At 38.7% G+C, this 15,164-nt stretch overlaps 1 protein-coding gene across 1 annotated transcript in view; it reads right to left on the reverse strand.

Moving 5' to 3' along the window:
- COCH (cochlin) overlaps positions 1-13,943 on the reverse strand; it is a gene marked incomplete at its 5' end in the record, with an annotated part of 14,846 nt that extends 903 nt beyond the window's left edge. Inside the window, 8 exons of the mRNA XM_010013561.1 lie at positions 218-734; positions 1,945-2,171; positions 3,557-3,660; positions 4,232-4,379; positions 4,464-4,508; positions 5,333-5,395; positions 6,586-6,719; positions 13,787-13,943. Of these exons, the coding sequence (XP_010011863.1) occupies positions 218-734; positions 1,945-2,171; positions 3,557-3,660; positions 4,232-4,379; positions 4,464-4,508; positions 5,333-5,395; positions 6,586-6,719; positions 13,787-13,943 (1,395 nt within the window). The remainder of the gene's footprint in view (positions 1-217; positions 735-1,944; positions 2,172-3,556; positions 3,661-4,231; positions 4,380-4,463; positions 4,509-5,332; positions 5,396-6,585; positions 6,720-13,786) is intronic.
- Positions 13,944-15,164: the final 1,221 nt, after the last annotated feature.

The following is a 15,164-nucleotide window of genomic DNA, read 5'->3' on the forward strand; positions in this document are numbered from 1 at the left end:
TTTCCATACCTGCCTACTTATACTTGGCTCCATGGAAGTGCGGGGTTTTTTTCATCCTAATGGAAAACAGTTCCTTAGGGCTTACATTTGCTGAATTTGAAACAGGTACGATACTTAATTCACTCACTAAGGCTATATTTGCAAACTTTAAAGTCTTTACAGCACAGCAGAAATAGGATGAATCAACTTCCACTGCTTTTAAACATACATTATTTACCTGCTTTTTGTGCAGCAGCAGCAGGTCCTCTGACATCATCATAAGACTGACCATCAGTCAAAACAAAGAGGAAGTTTTTGTTAGCACCATCTTTCACTGGCCCAAACACGTTTCTGGTTGTGAAAGTAATGGCATCACCAGTAGCAGTGCCACCACTCATGTAGCGAATGTTGCGGATAGCTGAGAGGACCTCTTCTTTTGTGTTGTAGTCTGTGAAGCTGAACTCGGTACGCTGATCGTATGTGAACTGCACAGCTGCGATCTTGGAACCAATGTCAGAGATCTCAAAAGCCTTTGCAACATTGCTGATGAATTCAAGGATAAGGCGGAAGTTGTTGTCTCCAACACTGCTGGAACCATCAATCAAGAAAGCGATGTTCACGGAGTTGTAGCATGTCTTGCTACAGAACATCTGCTCATGTGAACACAGTTTTTGGACAAGAGGTTTTACGTATTTGGTAGTACCAAACCAGGTGGGCATTTGGTAAGAGAAGAAGCCATTGTTTCGACAGACAGCCTGTTTGAAAACAAGAAGTCAGCAGGTGAATACTGACAAAGCAGCTGATTGGATAACAGACACCTATGTGATTTTCTTTCAAAGGCAGGTTAGAAATGGAACCTGATGGTGGGAATTTGGGATAGGGTTTTGCTTGCTTGTTTTTAAAGAAATTGAGGACAAACATCTACAGTTGAAGTCTGAAACCTGTAATGTGTCATAAACACAGACATACAGTTGGTTAGAAATACTGCTCTGGGTCATTCAAAGTGAAATTTCTTTTTCCCCTGGCTTCCTTAAGATGCATGTAAAGTACAAGGTAATTGAGAAAGGGGTTAAATTTTAAATCAGCTCTCCAGGGTCACAACTAATCTAGCTAAGACCAAAATGCAGAAGGGGGGAGGGTAGGCCTCATCCATGTAAGGCTGTGTCATTCTGTGCCTATAAGTATGTAAGGGTTGGGCCTGGGAGCAGCAGCAAGCTGTCTTATGCCTAGATGCAGCAGAGGTGCAGTGCTTCATTCTGTTCACGCCCTGAGCTATGAAATTCCCACTGAAACTAGACATCTAAAAGCTCCCTGTGGAAAATGAGAGGTTCTCTCACTGGAGCGTAGTAAGTAAAGACCTAGAGATGAAAGCTCACGTGGGAGTACGTGATCTGTGTTTGAATTTCTGCCCTAAATCATACAGAACAAGATCCAGAAGTCTTCATCCAAGATTAATATCTTGTGCATGATCTTGTTTGTTTGTTTTTCCTTATTTCCTGTCCTCACTGTAATGAAAGTAAGTAAACAATTATCCATAGAAAGATATGCCTCCTTGTCTGCTATTTCGGGACAGGAGATATATCTGCATATCATTGCTTTGGCACATTTAACAATACCAGAGATAGGAAATTCTCCTACACTGAGAATCTTCATGTAATTACAAAGTCCAGGAGATACAACTTGGCCAAGACTGAACTGGGGGAACAGTGGTAACTTTGTGCAGCCCCTTTAGCAGGAAAAAAACTCTGGTGATTCTTTCACTTCCCTAGTACCATTCTTTTAAATCACTTATTAGCAGGCATAATTACATTGGTTGTTTTGAGATAATTTTGTATATATATATATATAATTTTTATATAAAGAAGTTCTTACATATGTTAATTAGTTCATTAGAATTTTAGTGTGAAGTAAATTCTCCAGAATTATACCCATGACAGAAAAACAAATAATGATATTCTCTCTTACTTTGTCAACAAAACCAATGTCTTGTACCATTCCCAGCTCCTCTGTTGTGGGCTTTGCTACCGATACAATGAACACATTGACTCCAAATTCTCTGGCCACTATCCCAGCTTCTTCTAGATCATCCGATGGCCAGCCATCTAGGAACACTACAATGATCTTGGGAATTCCTTTGCGTGCTCCATTTTCCAAAGAGAAGAATTTCTGAGCTGTGTGCTTCAAAGCTTTCCCTAGTTTTGAACAGGAAAACAATATGAAGAAATAATGCATACCATAATGGTACATTTTGGTACTAGTTTCCTCATGAAACTGTGAGGGATTTCTGTTACGATTGCAGGCCTAACCCAGTGTAGAAGTGAAATAGTGTCGCAGGAGATTTGATAATGACACTTGAGCAACCTGTAAGTTAAAAAACAAAACAACTCAAAATCATAGAATGGTTTGGGTTGGAGAGGACCTTAAGATCATCTAGTTCCAAACCCCCTGCCATGGGCAGGGATGCCTCACACTAAACCATGTCGCCCAAGGCTCTGTCCAACCTGGCCTTGAACACCGCCAGGGATGGAGCATTTACCACTTCCTTGGGCAACCCATTCCAGTGCCTCACCACCCTCACTGTACAGAACTTCTTCCTTGTATCTAACCTAAACTTCCTCTGTTTAAGTTTAAAGCCATTACCCCTTGTCCTATCGCTACAATCCCTGATGAAAGGTCCCTCTCTGGCATCCTTATAGGCCCCCTTCAGATACTGGAAGGCTGCTATGAGGTCTCCATGCAGTCTTCTCTTCTCTAGGCTGAGAAGCCCCAACTTTCTCAGCCTGTCTTCATATGGGAGGTGCTCCAGCCCTCTTATCATCCTGGTGGCCCTCCTCTGGACTTGCTCCAGCAGCTCCATATCCTGATGTTGAGGACACCAGAACTGTACACAATACAATAGTGGGGTCTCACAAGAGCAGAGTAGAGAGGCAGGATCACCTCCTTCAACCTGCTGGTCACATTCCTTTTGATGCAGCCCAGTAAGACAACACCAAAACCAAACCACCCACAAAAAATGACCAGATAAAGCTAAGGAAGAAATCACTGACATTTTTTCGCCCACAAGTCTAGACTGGTACTAGGAAGTAGATCTACTAGTGCCTGTCAAATAGATTGGAAGGGAGAAAGTTGAGGAGCTACCTAAATTTAGCTTGTGAAATGCAACGTATTTGGAATGCTCAGTTGTCCTCATTTGGCAAACATTTCTTCACAACCACTTACTCCAAATTTATTCTCACTTTTTAATTACCCACTCAACAAGAAAGAAATGCTAAGTCTTTTAGAAATGAAACTGTCTCAAGATACCACCCTATTATTAGTGAAAAGTTGATTTAAATACCATGAAGTGATATTTGCATATCTACTCTAATAAAATGTGTAATAAGTAACCCTAACTTCTGGAAATGAAGTGTAAGATGTGGCAATGTTCTAGTGGAAAACCACTGAATCTGAGTATGGCATTTAAAACACTTCCTTACCTAAAGTGAATTATAAGAACTTCAGTATATACACACACATACATAAATATATAAAAATATGTAAAGAAGTAATTTCTATTTGCATGGAAGTATGTAATCACCTGTATTAGAATTGCCTCCTCTAAACCCCAATTCCTTTATGGCAAACAAAACTTCTTTTGCAGCAGTGAAGTTTTTCAGATAGAATTCAATTTTTGGATGTTCACTGAGGAAAAATAAAACAGTAATTAAGTAGTTTACTTTTCATACTGCTACGGCATTAGCAAGCTAAAGTACACTTTGAGCCATTCTGCTCTTAGTAATGTATGATCTTCTCTATATTTTTAATTACTAAAATAGAAGTATGCTCCTCACTTAATTCTCACAACCCTTAGCAAGAGGAATTATTTACCTGGGTGGGTGAATTAAGAACAGGACGATTGTTAGATTCATCAAACAGCTGAAAACATTAGGTTGAAAATATATACAGAAAAAAAATTGAACACGCCAGATGGTAAGCTAAATGCTTAACATCTTTCTAGTGACTATAAAAGCAAGTCTAGGTCTTTAAATCAGGATCAGCCATCTACTCTACAGCTGTCTAAAGGCAGGGGAAAGGAATGGACTTTAATGATGAATCATGCAATAGAGAAACCTTGTGCTACAGCTCAAGAAAGTTTGCTTTCTTCTGCTATTCATCAGCTATTATTGATTGAATACTGTTCTGCAATATAGGGTTAGATATATTAACTGTCTTATTAATCACTCAGTTTTCTTTTGTGTAGATCTGTTCTCACCTGGCCTGTACAACTCCAACGTGAGGCCCTTCTGTTCCAACTCCTAACATCACAGCTACTTTTCCAACAAAGTTTTTCTGCAAATTAAATCTACGTTGGCCAATGTTGTAACTTCCATCAATGAGAAATGCAATATCAGCTTTACAGTCTGTGAACATCCAAAATAATTAGACTTAACAACAAATAAATGTTATGATTCTGCTTTGCAAAAATTAAATCAATAAGTTCTTACCTTTGTTTCCAGCCTTTTTATCAAGTGGCTTCTTAGGTCTTTTACCTTCAGTGAAGGAAACAGCATGGATCATGTAAGAACAAGAAGATGAATGACCAAAAGTGAACCAGAACTGCTTAGACTCCAAGAATTGCATTGCAATCTATCTGCAGTAGGATTGACAATCAGTTTAAACTTGCACTACTACTGCCTTACTCCTTAGAGCATATTCTTTTTCAAATGAAAAAATTTAACCTGCTTAGCTGATTACTGAAATGTAGAAAGCTGGGTAGATTGCTGTAGCTCACCATCCCAAGTGCTACCATTTCTCAGCAATCGTGGTGTACAGTGTGCAGTTCTAATGCTTTGGAAGCAAACCACAACTTCAACTATAAAGCAGATAATCTATTCACAAACAACATCCCAAGCTCAGTATTTATACACTACTAACTTTCATAAAAACTGATCTAGCCTTTTAATGCAGCATTTTCTGTGGAGAAATTCACATACCTGAATTTCTGCTACACAAGTTCTAACAGCATTCAGCTGTTAAGCAGTTCTGTAAGAAAGAATGTGTTATCTCCGTCTTCTCTGTCACTTAATAGGAACAAATATCCCATGGGCTCATGAACTCTTTCCTTCCTTTATGCTATCTATATTACTTTTCTAAATTAATTCAAATTTGCTTTTTAATTGAAATCAGAATCAATCTCCTCAATTACAAATGCTTCCTCTTTTTGCTGGTGAAAGATATACCACAAGAACAAATATTGTATGTTTTCTTCTTTAAAATTAAATTAATCATATGAAAGATGTCATTTTAGCCAGGGATTCATGCAGTGTAGCACATCCTATTACAAGAGGCTTCCCTTGTTGAAGAGCCCTCATACCTGTAGAAGGACGTGCTGTTGATACCGATCGTCCAACCGATTCAAGCGCTGTGTTCTTGATGCCTGTTTAAATATTGGAAGAATAAATTTACTGTATTTTAGTGTACTTAAACAGAATTACAGGTGCTTGAAGAATACTGTATTTCCAGTAATCTTTCTTCTTCATCTGCTATTAGCTAATCTAGGAGTAGGACACAGATCTTTGGTGTAATCCAGTATTGTACTCCTTGTTTTACAGGTAATGAACTTCTCCAAGCTTTTGCATTTGAAACAACAGTAGCTTATGAATAATTACATCATATCTAGCTGATGAGAAGGTTTGAGCTGTAGTAATCATTTTTTCTAGCAGATAAACTCAGGACTTGATCTGGAGAAGTGGATTTCACTTAGACTCTCACCAATAGCACCTATAATTCCAAGTTCTTAACTATTAATATGCAGTGGACACTACACAAGGATTACTAGTATCTTAAGATAGCAGGCTGAATTTTACCTGTGTAAATAAGAACACACTAGAGATACACATTTCCCAAACTTAGAAAAAATATACCAGAAAACTTCTATTGAAAGCATGACAACATGTATAACCAGTAGGCTTCTTTATACAATTTATAACTGGTTTGCGAGTGGGCACAGTATCTCACAGAAAAATCTTCTGAAAAAGTGTCACACTGTAGCTTCATGACCACATCACATCTAATTTGGCACTATCCCTTGTTTTGGAGGGTCAGTGTTCTATTTACAGGGAACACTGCATAAGCTCTTTGAAGCGCCTAACAAGTGCTACTGCCTCCACAAAGGCAGGCAGGGGGAGAGAAGGGATAAAACTATAGCTGGAAGTGGTAGCAGGACAGGACTGCAACAGCAGGTGTCCCGGGGGGGAGTGAGCGAGCAGCTGCATGGTTCCAAGTTGCCGGCTGGGCTTGAATCACGACAGCAGGATGGAAGCACTGATTTAGTCAGCTTAATCTGTCATGGAAGTGCACTGTCAACTGCACTGTCAACTGCCTACTGTCATGTCGTTATATTCTAGATAACTGTAACCCGGTTTTATGTGTTGGCTTCTCCTACAGACTAGCTACTCTAGCTGGAAATTGTGGGAAAATGCCAATTAAATAATTAAAGTGAAAACTTTTGTTACTACACTTCAGATAGCATTAACAAATGTGATTGCTTACAGGACCATTGAAGAAGTTTCCTACATTTCCGTTAATATTTCAAATATAGTTTGCAAACTAGTGTGATCCACCTACCAGTCACTGAGAAAGATGAAGCCCATCTAGTGAGCACCTGAGACTGGATCCCATTGGCATTTACAGCAGGGTAGTTTTCCTGTCCTGGAAGAGTCTGTACCCTTACAGCTCCTCCTGCACTGGTGATCACGCCCCTGAGATACAAAAAGAGTTGTTATAAATCACAAGAAAATTCAATACAATTACACCATCGTTAGTGTACTGGACACCAGCCTCCTCAGAAAGATGCCACGTAGGCAGGCAGTTGTATTCAGGCTAAAACAAGCCACAAGTTGCTGAAAAGATGTTTAAAATAAACTGTCTTATGGAGCATCACACTGGCTTAGGGGGGAAAAAAAAAAAAAATAAAGTGGGGAAATTCTAAAGTTCTGGCAGTGTTCAGACTGATGCGGAAGAGTGATACTTCACAAACATGCCAAGCCTTAAGTGACAATAATAGAATCATAGAATGGTTTGGGTTGGAAGGGACCTTAAAATCATCTAGTTCCAACCCCCCTGCCATGGGCAGGGGCACCTTCTGCTAGACCATGGTGCTCCAAGCTCTGTCCAGCCTGGCCTTGAACACTGCCAGACAGGCATCAGAACTGTTCAGAACTCTTTACGTGCAACTGAAAGATCAGTTATTATTTTTAGAGAACAAAATCACATGTTGAGCTTCTCTAAGAGGGAGAAGCAGCTTGATTCTTTGTAGTACTTGGGCAGGTAGAGTACTGTGGGAGACAACCATTTCAACGCTATTTAAACACAGCAACGTGCACCTCTGTGTTTATTTTTTTTAATCTATTTGGATTTCTGCTTGAAAAGAGGTCTCAGTCTAATCTACTTGAAAACATTGTGAAAGTAGAATAATGGATACGATTTGCATTTCTGAATTGAGCCACAGTTATATATATATATAATTCTTGAAACTTGGAAGATTATGATAGTAGTTTCAAAACATACAGATATTTTCTCATCTAGGAACACTGTGTATGGTATAGACAGAGGAGCTTTAGTAAAGTTACCCTGAGTTTAAAAACAGATTCTAAAGTTGGCAAATACAAACAGCACTCTACAGTTCTTTGAAAAAACTGTGAGAGAAAAAAAAAAAAATCAGAGCAGAGCCTCTAACTGTTTTTTGTTTGGTTGGTTTTTTTAAAATGACAGGAAAATTCAGTAAGGCAATACTGTCTTTGAGAAAAATATCACATTAATATATTTAGAATATTTCAATCTATTTAGAATATAATTTTCTTCTCTAGTACCTGGCTCTTTTTGGCATTCAAGTCTTCACTAGTGTCTCAGTCTTAATAGATACTGAAATGTGCCAGAAATAGAATCTATGTGATTGGAACAGTTTCTAGTTTAAGTTTATACTTGCTACTTTGGGTTTACACCAGCAAACCTAGCCTATGCCCAAGTTAGCTCACAAGAAGAGCTTAGTATCCCTTCCCACTTCCTTTGTTGTGGACTCACAACTTTGAACACTGGCTGAATTAAACTCAAGACAGTTCAACATAAGAATTATTCCCAGAAGCAATAATATTAGCTTATTTTAGACAAAGTGTAACCAATTTTGTCTATATTATTCCATTTGTCTATTGGTCTCTTCATTTTAATTAATCATTCTGGGGGGGGAAAAAATAATAAAAATCTAGTCTCCACTGAATCTGGAAGCTTTCCAATGAAACTGAAGTAGATTTATTTTCTCCTTATATGTGCACAGAAAACATTTGATTTCATATTTCATCACAAGTCATAAATATCTAGACTGCCTTCTGACAATACACCATTTCCATGTAACAGCTCTGCTATTTTAATGCAGATGGAGGGATGATATTAGATGTGAATATAACATGATCTATAGCTTTATGGAAGTTATTCCTCTTCTTGCCATTTTGTCTGTAGGTAAACTTTAAGCCATCTTTTACAGTCAGGTCAGTATTTCTTGTGATGTTTCTTCCAGCAAGTTTACTCAAGAGTGCATACTTATAGCTTAAAATGGAATAAACCATATTGCCAGTCTGCCATTGTATTCTGGTTAAGATTGACAAATTCCCTTCTGAAATCCTTTACGATTGATTTAAAGTGAGATTCATCCTGTGTAGATCCAAAATGGTATCTAAAGAGTGAAGAGGTGCCTATGCACTTCCTCAGAGTGATTTATATCATTACAATCTGCTTTGAGTTCTTTGCTCCTGTGTGACTGACTTGCATGCCATGGCTGTTCTGATTAAACTGGAACTCCGCAGATTTTCCAGGAACAGCTTTCACTTCCTTACACACTATGTTTCATGCTGCTGCCAGCACTGCTTGACAGCAACTTTATACAAAGCTCTCAGTCCATTCTCTTGCCTAGCTTCACTGTTAATAACAAACTGTTACTTATAACTAAATGGTTTTTTCATTCAAAAATGCACACAAATTAAACAGAAAAGCAGATACACAAGGAAGCAATCCTGTACCTTACTGCACAGTAGCTCATGGAAGAAAGTATACTGGCCAAGGGCAGCAGAAGATACGGGAAAAATCTTATCAAATATAGGAATTTAATCTAAAACAGATTTTAAAATATGCTTTCACGTAAATGAGCAGAGGGGATTGAAGCTTTAGAGCCTCATGCACCTCCTCGAAATAAAGTGCAAGAACTGTTTATCTGCTCTCTCAGAGAAAGAAATGCAGGGCTGGCTTGCCCTTGCTGAATTTTGAATGTGTTTTTCAAGGGACCTGCACATCAGAACTGATGCCTACACCACAAAGAGACTCTTCCAGCCATGGGAGATCACCCTTACAGATGTAACTGCAGTCAGTAATCTTAGACACAGCAGTAGAAAGCTGAAATACCATCCTGTTAAAAGAAAGAGGAAACACAAGGTGTTTCACGTGTTGAAAATATTTTTCCTCTGGGTAAATTTTTCATTGTTATGTTTTTTATGTTAATTATACTCATCATATATGTCTACAGGTAGGCTATCTGCTTTTTCAGCAGAAGGGAGAGAGCAGAAAGATGAAGGGCTGCTGTGCTACCCAAGAGCATAATTTTGACCTGAAAGTTCCTGTTCCCACTGCTAACGGAGAGCAGCCAGCATGTCGTATAGGGTCCTTGGATGAAAACGGTTGTCCTCAGGGACTTCAAATAAGACAGCTGAATTACCTGGATTCCCACCTTTCCTTCCTACTATTAGCAGCTGCATCAAAATCCTTCCACATCATCTACCTTTCTCCATTACTCTAAGAAGCATCCTCCTCCAAACTGCAGTCTCCTGCTGCTGCCTGTGTGCCTTCAATCACTGACACAGAGCCGCTCAGAGTTTCATGCCAGCACCCTCTGCCTTCCTATGCTGTGCTCTGTCTCCTCTGGATCCCTATTGCTTTTGGTAGGAAAGAAGGCTCAGCAGCAGAAGCAGGCACCATACCGAAGTTTCCCAGGAGATCTACAGCTGCTCAGAAATCCCTCTGGCCAGATAACCTTTTTGTAAATATTCTTCTAGTAAACACTAAGACAGCTCAGGGCCATTCACGCTTGAGGTGACTTTCTGGCCAGCTTGGTAATACCATAATATGCTTTCATTACACTGGAATTCTGGGCCCCTGATGTTTAATGGTTCTGTTCTGTGGTTAGTTAGGGATGTTCTGAAAAAAATTTACATGCCTATTTAGCATCCAAGAACTACCACATTGGGCTCAGTCACCATTAAGTGGAATTGGCACTAGCACAGAACTGCACAAGCTGAGAACCTAGTCCTTCGTTTGACCTTCCAATTATTAATCCAATTAATCACTCATTGGTAGATTTAACTCAGTTCTTCATGCCTACATAGTGTCAGCCTGGTAGGAGGTTCTCCATTCTTCCCCCACAAATAAATCTTCTATTCTTCTGCCCAGAAAAAGAACAATATTAAATAAATATTCTGTTTCCTGAGAGTAATTACACATAAAATAAGGAGAGAAAAAGCCAAATATAACAAACTAAAACAGGCAGAGAACATATTCATCTATAGAATACAAAATTATCCATAGCTGAATTCTGCTAAATTCTTTACATGCATTGTACAGTATTCTCCTGTGTTAATAATTGCCTCACAGTAATGGAACTACTCATGGGAATAAGCATTATTTGGTTTATATAAAATTAAGGAATTAGGCCTCAGTTTGGACCTGGCACACAAACTGGAGTGTATGCAAAGGGGGGAGCTGAGCCACACTCACATGATCATTTTCAGTGTTGAAAAAAAACCCCAATAGATAAGCACTGCTCCCAAGACTGACGCTGCTAGAAATAGTGGACGGTTGCCTGACCACGTTTTCCATAACAGCCACAGTCATTGTAAAGGCACAGGCCTGTCACTCAGCTGTACCTAAGGTACAGTTATGTTGTATGCACTGTGCAAGGTGATGTAGGGGATACCTAGTCTGAAACATGATGTGGTTGTTTTGCTTATTTGGAAGAAACTTACAAAATTCTCAAAGCACGTACCTAGTTACATTAGGGTAACAGCAAATTATGGTGATTACCCACCAACAATATCTTCTCTGGATTACTTTGACAGCAATATGGAGTTTAGCCGTTGCAACAGAGAGCAAGAAGGAACAAGTGCTTTGTATGTTTTTGTTGGACTTTGCAGTCTGCACTGAAATTAGCCGAGAACTAAAAAGCTATTGCCTCTCCTCCATTCATCAATCCTTTTTTACCATGGATAGCATTTATGGCTACTAATAGTTGCAGCAAAACCAGAATGTTCTCATTTAGCAAATTCTGTTCAAAGTATGAAAGGCCAACAGGACTAACATCTCCCATCTGAAAGGTAGTCTTCAAAACAGCAGTTCTCCTAAATAGAAGATTTTCACCTATATTCTTGCTTTTTCAAAACACTTTGCACACTGTCATATTCATAAGGCTTGAACACTGTTAATTTACATCCTTCCTAGAAGACACAGATTAGAAGTGGGAGTATACTTTAAACCCTTCATTGTTATTAGAGCCCTCATTGTTCTCACAATGTCTGTGGAGATGGATTACTAGATGCAGGTTTTACAAATGGGGTGCGCATTTCACAAATAGTATAATTTATATTGACACTTACTATGGAAAAATACGGATTTTTTTTCTATACTCCTATGCTGCTGGGCAGAGAACAGTAATACACATAGTTTGTAAGATTCAGACTTCAGTGAAGAGAAAAGTAATGTATAAATGCCTGTGCTTTATTACCTAGGGAAGACCCTGCAAATCCAGAAAAAGAAATCTGTGTCTTCCATTTCTTGTACCTCCCCCTTTTGTAAAAGTATTCTCCAGCTGTGACACAACTGAGCCCCACCAGCTTTCTTGCTGGGACCTCCGTAACACTTGCAGTCATCACTGGCATGGGAGGTTAAAGACTGCTGCCTAGTTTAACTGGTTAGAAACTTCTGCAACTTTTCAAAATGCTCAAGTCTTTAATCCCTTTGGAAAAAGGTCTTGAAAGTAAGAGCCTTTTTCCCCTTTTTATGTAAGGGCATCTTTGGCAACCAGTATTTCAACGGAATGTTAAAATAAATGGCTACATCAGTAAATACAAACATTGTCTTAGGAAAAAGACAGTGGGAAGAAATCTGTTTTCCTAGATAACCTTAACAAAAAAACCACAACCCCCCCAACCCTCTAATTTGATCCAGACATTCTTTCACAAGTTTTCTATATATACTTAAACTAGGAAAAGTGAAGAACTGAAGTCTAACTTTTTTTTTTAAATACTCATGAAGACACAGAGCACACTGAATGGGGGCATTCATTCTTTTTACAGAAGGATCAAAGAGAAGCCTGTTCTAGCAATAAAACACACATGGAGACATGCAATTATGTTTGAAACTCTTAAGCTTTAAAAACAAATACACACAGACCCACACAATTCCCCCCCAAGTCCTTTCCAACTGCTTCTATAGTACCTTAGCTTATACTCTCCTTTACAGCATTCATGAAGTCCCACAGTTTCTACTCAAAACCCCTCATTAAATCCAATTTTTAAAAATAGATTATTTTAGTTTATTTTTGAGTTTAAATACTATTAACAATAGCCAGAATTTTGACAGTCTTGTTAAAAGTTAGAGGATTTAAATTGACACTTAAAATAAGTTTCTGAATAGACTCTGTCCTTATTGTTAGACTTTTCTCTATGTCTAATCCAAATTTCTGTTCCTGAAATGTCAGTCCTGTCTTAAGAGTCGTAACACTTTACAAAGTTTTGAATCTACTTTGTGGTAGGAAGCATATTGTGAAAGGTATAAGTGAACAAATATGTTGCACAGCCTGTTAATAAATGAAGCTAAAACCCCTTCTTTAATAATCAAAAAATCTTTCTCAAAGTATTAAAATCAAAGTCTGAAAATCCCTGTAGTCAGGATTTAGTCTGGCTTCCAGACATCTGATATAGGTACCTCACTGTCTCCAGCTGGTTTTGCCAAACATTTCCTTATTAAAAATTGTATCTGTGAGAATTTTTCTTGCAAATAAGTAACTAAACCTTTGTCCTTCCTCAAAATAAACAGAAAACACTCCAACCTCCCCCCAAACAACCCTCAAAACCCCAGAGATAACTTCAATAACGTAGCTGCCAGCCCATTTCCCTTCCCCTGTGTAATTACTGCTTTTCTAATAACATCTGTTTAACATGGGTTATCAGGATATTTTTCTTAGTCTAAGTTTTTATTTGATACAGAAGTGAATTCAGCCAGATACTAGTCTCATTAGGAGAGCATTAAGAAGACTTAACACCCAGCAAGCAACTGTCACAAGAGAAACACTGCAACATAGAAAAACCCCATAACACTGATTAAAAGTAATCATTCAGCCAAATCACGGGTAGGTCTGTTTGCACGGGAGCTTAAACCAATTTCAATTTCAGGAAAAAGGTCATGTAAATGAAAGCCTGAAAGCAAATCTGCTTTTATTCTTCGATTAGTTACTATTTGCACTCTAGCTTCCCATGCCTGAGTGGCACTTACAGAGAAAGTTAATAAAGTGGTTTTCAGCTACACTTAAGCACAACTTGGGTAACTGGCAAACTGCCCACCCATTCTTTTATTCCTTGTTCTCTTTTCTCCTAGTGATGTTGCTATTGACTTAATAGGACTCCTGAAGTCCAGAAATATCTTCATTATGATGGTGTCAAACAGTTAAGATTTAAAAGTGTGGCAAGACTAAATGAACTTGCTTAACACATTGATTAGCAGTCATCTGACTTACCTGTGTATGGCAGCTCCACAGATACTGGAAAGAGAAGCATAAACTCCATCCCCAAAGACATAAAATTGCCACAGAGGACAGTTTGCTGGGCAAAGGACATCTTCTGTCCCCTTTCTAAGGTCGAGTCCTCTTGTAAAGCACGTGATAGCAGTGGGAGCTAAAGAAAAAAGAAGAACCCGTGACCTGAAAATCTTAAGGGTTTGGTTTAGGTTTTTGGGGGCTTCTTTTGTTTAGTTGTTTTTGGTTGATTTTGTTTTTGTTTTTTAGTTGATTGTTTTGGTGGGGTTTTTTTTGGGGGGTGGGGGGTTTGTGGTTTTTTTGTTTTTGTTTTTTGTTGGGGGGGGTGGGTGTTTGGTTTTGGTTTTTTTTTTTTTTAATTTCACTACATTTTCCAAGCTTAAGCAGTGCTTGAATTTGCGATTAGGTACAGTGTCTCATTCTTTGCTCCACTGTGCCTGTAAAGACATCTTTGGAGCTTACGAATGTATGGTTATGACAAGGAAGAACATACTTTTAGATTATTTATGGGAAAGAAGTGGCAGAAAAAGGTGGAAAGGGTAAACAAAATGAGCAAAACCCCCACAAAACCAGCATTAAAATAATATCCAAGGAATATTACAGGAGGAACAGCAATTCACATCTGTAAGTTTACTGCAGAGACAGAAGGGCAAAGGAAGACCTTCAAGGTCTGGTGGACAGTATTCAGCTGGTCTCATAGCACAGCAGGTTAGGGTTTTGGCTTAGATCAACATCAGTCGAGCATCAGAAGTTCAGCCCACGGCTGGATATTATTCTGAGTTTCTTAAGAGCACATCTTGCCCTTGCTGAGTACTAGAAGGTGCAAGAACCTTTTCTATATGCATTCAGAATGTTATTTTTCCACAATATTAAGATGAAAACTGGCAAAGGCCAACCAATGAATGTGTGCATACCCCACAGCATTACATCCCAAGGAGTGTATGTTTCAGCAATCAGGGATCTGTCCCTCACCTGCTTCCCTGCCCACTTTTTTTCACTCTTTCTGAGGCTATTTACTGACACAACATAAGCTACTTGTACTTGACAGTATTCGGAGCATATGCTGTTCATCTTCAGCAGATGGACAAGATCATACCTGCTGCTAATCTCACCAACTTTGGAACTGAAGAGCTGAGCAGTTGCAGCCAGAGGTGCACAGAGAAGTGCATCTGATCATTCTGGCTGCATAAATCAAATACTTGTGTTCATAGACATCCATGTAGTTTTAGTCATAAGTATATGTAATACTCATTAATGCTGTACTGAAATTACATTAAACTACCTAATCACGTCTTCCAGAAAAATCTTTGTTGCTATTTGTCAGGACAAATATGTGACTTAAGTATGTCTATATAGTCCA

Source organism: Nestor notabilis, unplaced genomic scaffold (genome assembly GCF_000696875.1).
Source record: "Nestor notabilis isolate BGI_N333 unplaced genomic scaffold, ASM69687v1 scaffold29480, whole genome shotgun sequence".
Classification (NCBI taxonomy): Eukaryota; Metazoa; Chordata; class Aves; order Psittaciformes; family Psittacidae; genus Nestor; species Nestor notabilis.